At 37.2% G+C, this 5261-nt stretch overlaps 2 protein-coding genes across 2 annotated transcripts; both read right to left on the reverse strand.

Moving 5' to 3' along the window:
* Window positions 1–953: 953 nt before the first annotated feature.
* TM35_000021870 (putative mitotubule-associated protein Gb4) lies at window positions 954–1859 on the reverse strand (the record flags this gene model as incomplete). The annotated part of the gene is made up of 1 exon (XM_029021505.1): window positions 954–1859. One exon carries the CDS (start codon window positions 1857–1859, stop codon window positions 954–956), a length of 906 nt encoding a protein of 301 aa, XP_028886927.1.
* A 1079-nt stretch (window positions 1860–2938) lies between these two features.
* On the reverse strand, window positions 2939–4258 carry TM35_000021880 (putative electon transport protein SCO1/SCO2; the record flags this gene model as incomplete). Its single annotated transcript, XM_029021506.1, has 1 exon — window positions 2939–4258. One exon carries the CDS (start codon window positions 4256–4258, stop codon window positions 2939–2941), a length of 1320 nt encoding a protein of 439 aa, XP_028886928.1.
* Between the last annotated feature and the right edge of the window lie 1003 nt (window positions 4259–5261).

Here is a 5261-nt window from a genome sequence, read left to right on the forward strand (position 1 = left end):
ATATATATATATATATATTTTTTTTTTACAGAACCCCTTCCATGTGTATATGCGTATATGTATATACGTATATATGTATATATGTAAAGAATGTTTTGATAAGCAAAAGAAACCCACACACACGCACACACACAAAAACTATAAGAAAAAAGAATAAATGTTTCCAATAGATAAAGGATAGTTCGTTTTTACCTGACCAACACTCTTTCCCCAGTTTCCTGGCATCACTGCTGCAGAAATAATAATAATAATAATAATAATAATAATAATAATAATAATAATAATAATAACCATAATACAGTGTCTTTTCCAAAATCAACGCCCCCTTTAAAATCAAAACAAAAAGCATAGCAAGTTTGAACATTGAGTTTGGACACCATGAAACATACTATACTCACAAAGAAAGAAAGAAAAAAATTCAACAAAATTCAGAGGTACAGTAAATGTTTTAGCAAACAAAAGAGAAGAAAAAAAAAACTTTCACAAACGCACATCCGTGTATATATATATATATATATATATATATATATACTTATTGTACAATAGGCACAGAGACACGCATAAAAGAATTTTATATCGTTTCAATGATGGATATAAGTGGCAAACATCCATGTGTGTATGTGTGTGAGTGTGTGTACGTTTGACTTCCAATGTGACACAATTGATGTTAGTGAATCCCATTCATCAAAAAAAAAAAACCATAGTTGGTCCTTGAGAAGTTTAAAGCCATTTTCTTCAGATTAGCTTTTTGCAGAATGATACTCGATTCATATATATGTATATATATATAGTTTTTTTTTTCCGTTTTCCGTTTTTCGTCTTTTTGCCTTTTTACTTACAATACAGGTACAACAATAATATAAAGGTCCTATTGACAAGTATAATCATTCCCCATATGCACATCATCATCCTATTTCTGCAAATATATATATATATATATATATCGACAAGACCTAATTTTTGGCAGTATACAAAGCGGTTGTATTCACGTAATCGTATCGATGCAGTAGAGTGTGTATTTCTTTAGACTCCGTATCGCTCTTGTGTTGAAGAACAAAAGTAACGATAAGAGCAACTTTGAATTCAATGTCCAGACAGAAAATTTCCTTCTCGTTAAAGCCAGTAGCAGCTGATATATCCTTTTTAAGGGCTTCTTCCAATACACTACGTTTTCGCTTTAAAATCCTTTTCCATTTTAATCCACGAAAGCGAATAGTATGTTTTGTTTTCATAATCTCAGAACTCTCCTCTGTTAACCCCCGTTGTAAGCAAAAAGAATTATCATTTATTTTACTCCAAGAGATATTCGTCTTTCTGCAGCTCCCGTATAAACTCCCACCATTGTTGTTGGAATCGTTATTCATGAAAGAAGCGGGGTAGAGTTGAGATTCCGCAACGCTACGGTGATCAGGGAAATCCTTCTGCTCTGACATTTTGCTCTTAAAGCTCGGATCAAAGTTACTGCGTTCACTGGGAGTGCGGTTGAGCATCTGATGACTTAATAAACTTTTCTGATTTTCAAATCGGCCGGCTTCACTTGCAGAATCGATTCCACTGTCATGTTTGGGAGGGAAAACAAAACCAATTTGTTGTGCAGATTCACTCTGATTGCTTCTCCCGCGATAGACAGATTGCTGACCGTGGGAAGGGTGATGTGTGGACTCAACACTGTTGAATGCCCCTCGACTATTTTGAACGGAGGCGGTGCCGGTCATTCTCGTCTTTTTGCGGTCCGCCGCCGCCGCCGCCGCCTTCGCGTCTCGACTGTTCGTCCAGCGGAGGGACTTCACGCGTTGGCGGACCTCCTCCGGCATAGGGTGCCACACCAATTTGGGGTTTGCAAAGATATTGTGGGGCATTCCTCGTTCTTCTTCTTCTTCTTTGTTGTTTTGACTTGATGGGGAAAAGGAAAAAAAAAAAAAAAATTGATTCCTGGTTAGTAAAGCTTTATATATATATGTATATGTGTGTGAGTGTGTGAGTGTGTGGATTTATTTGTGTTAAAATGTTTTTTTTGTTGTTGTTTTGTTTTGTTTTTTTCTTTTCTCTTTGTGAACCAGTCCTAACGTGTAAGTCCTGGAGTTGTAGGGGAGTGGCGGTGTGTTGTAAATACAACGCACGGGTATATCCCTCCTTCTTCTTTAGAGAATAAATAAATAAATATATATATATATATATATATATATATATATATATATATATAGGATATTCGTTTTTATCGTGTGATGTATCTCTCTCTCTTTCTCTCTTTAGATTTCTTCTCTTTTTCTGTTTGTTCTCCTTGTCTTCAGAGCTGTTTTTTTTTGGTAGTGAAGAACAGAATATCTACACGATAGACTCATTTTCTCAGACACCTGTTGTTCCAATTCCTCTTTCTCCCGCTTACACACAAATCCAATTTCTTTTTTTTTTTTTTTTACTAGTGGCTCAGTTTCTCATTTTTTTTTTTTTCTTTTTTGCGATAACTGATAGGGACGCCGAATACAAAGGGTGATATTGAGGAATATCAGAAAGAAATAAACAAAGATAGAAAAGAAAGAAAGAAAAGAAAGAAAGAAAGAAAGAAAGAAAGAGAGAGAGAGAGAGAGAGAGGGTTAGCGTGAAAGTACGTATGTGTAGAAAAAAAGAAAAAAAAGAAAAAAAAGATAAACGTACCCCCCTTTTCACCCATGTTGAATGTTGTTATTTCATCCTTTCTTTTTTCTTTTGTTTGACCTCTCTTCAGAATGAATGTACTTCAGATGATATCGTCTCTCATCTCCTCAAAACTACCCAGAAATAAGAAACAAATCAAAAGAAACAATATTTTATCTATACTCATAAGCCATCCTTCTCGTTTTTTTTTTCTTCTTTGTTGTAGATATATATATATATATATATATATATATATGATCCTTCTTTTCTCTTTTTCTCTCCTTTTCTTTCTTTCTTTCTTTCTTTAACGCCGTACGGTCATCATTGGCTGTTGTCCTCTATTCTGCATTGCATCCTGACGACTTGTTAATGCCGAAGCCCCATCCTCATCTAATACAGTTGCGATGTTTGCTACTTTCATATTCGCAACTTGTTCACCTGGTTCTAATGTACCACCCTGTTCCCTCTGTTTCTGTACTTTATTCCGTTCATAATCCATCATACGTCGTAGAAGTTTACTGTAACTTTCAAACCACTGAAATTCTTTAGTGGTGTAGTCTGAGAATTTCCCGTCTGGGTCCATGAGATACATAATAATAGAATGATCCACTAAATAATCCTCTTCACTCATCGCCTCCTCATCTGGAATTGCAAAGTATACACGATACTCCCGAGCGGCGGCCTCCACTTCTTCTTGTGTTCCCACGAGTCCAAGAATACGTGGATTGAAGTCGGCCAAATACTCCTTTATCTTCTCTGGAGTATCCCGCCGTGGATCGAGAGAAATAAAGATGGGCTGCCAATAATCCCGCCCAACTTTCTTGTCGAGATGCTGAATAACGCGGCTCATCTTGGCCATCTCCTCCGGACACACATCCGGGCAGTTGGTGAAGCCAAAGTAGATGTACATCCACTTACCGCGGAAGTCCTCATCTGTATACCGACGGCCATCCACGCCGAGAAGAGAAAACGGGCCGCCAATACTTGGACCCTGCGGGGAATCAAAGGCCCGCACCGATCGCAATTTCGGATCAAACCGCATCTGTTCACGCCGCACACGAATAGACACCACCACCGTCATCACACCAAGTCCAAGAAGAAAAAGAGCCCACAACATCCACGCCGGATTATCGCGGACGTCGGAGATGCGGCCGCTGAGTGTCTGTGCGGATCGTGTGAGGGCCTCATCGCGTTCAATGTAATCCTGCATGGTGTACACCTGCGAGTCGCGGGCCTCCGCCACGCGGATGTGCACCGGCTTGGAGGAGTCCAACACATCAAGATCCTTCCCAGCCGCATCCACATCCTTCATCCCACCACCACCACCACCAACACCAGCACTCGCCATGCGGGCACAACCGCAGAGAATGAAAAGATCGCAATGGCGACGGTGTGGACGTAATAACACCACACCACGGGTTGAACAGAACTGCTGCGCAGAAGGATAGTAATGATAATAATAGCATTTATTAGAACTATAAATACCACTACTATTACTATTATTACTGCTATTATTACTATTATAACTAGAACGGTGGTGGAAATACATCCGTTGGGCGTACTGCATGGGGGCTACTATACTGCAGCCAAGTGTGTAGTTCACATGAGTTACCCGTTTGCGCATAACTCTCACACCGTCTTTTCTATTTTCCTTTTTTTTTTTTGTGGTATAAAGACGATACATAAACAAGAATAGTTAGAATTCATAAAGAAGGAGAAGGGGGAAAAAAAAGAAGAAAAAAAAATTTAGGGTAATTAAATAGAAAAAAAGGGGATATTGCAAATCGAGAAAGAAATTCAAAATAAAAGAGTACAAAGAAGAAAAAAAAAAAAAAAAAAATAGTATGTAAGAAGGAATGGGAATTTATTTGAGAAAAAAAAAAAGAATACAGTGCTATCGCCACGTTGCGAGAGAAAGGACAACAACAATGTTTAGAAAAGAAAAAAGAAAAAGAAAAAAAAAAAAAGGTTTGAGAAAAGGAATCATAAAAATGTGGAAAAAAAAAAAAACAACGGTCTCGGTACTCAAGGAATAAAATTTTAAAAAAAAGGGACAAGAGCTATATATATGTGTGTGTATTTTGAGTGCGTATGTATATGTCTGTTTGAGAGTGTGTGTGTGTGTGTGTGTGACTGTATCATCGCAAAGAGAAAACACAAGAAACACCACTCTTCACATACACATACACATACGTATATATGTTTTCTTCTTTAAAATAAATAAATGAATGTTTTCCTATTTTGTTCGTTTGTTTGTTTTTTTTTTTCTATTTTAACACACAGAATTAAGCAGCAACTTGTCCTATTTGGCTATATATATATATCCCTTTATTCCTTTAATTCCCTCACCAATATATACTGTACCAGTACATTTCACTTTTTTTTTTCTTTTTTCTCCCTTATCTCTCTACCTTTCTTTTTTTTTTTTTTCATCTATTCTTTTTTTTTGTTGTTGTTGTTGTTTCTATTTGTTCTTTACTTTTCCTCTCTTCCACATATACTACCCACTGCGATACACCAAGTAATGGAATACATCTCGTTTTCTGAACCATCCTTCTACTCCTCTCACTATCACACACACACACACAGACAGAGAAGCATGCACTCTCGTACCTGTTTTTTTTTTT

This window comes from Trypanosoma theileri, assembly GCF_002087225.1.
Source record: "Trypanosoma theileri isolate Edinburgh chromosome Unknown TM35_Tth_2_V1, whole genome shotgun sequence".
Classification (NCBI taxonomy): domain Eukaryota; phylum Euglenozoa; class Kinetoplastea; order Trypanosomatida; family Trypanosomatidae; genus Trypanosoma; species Trypanosoma theileri.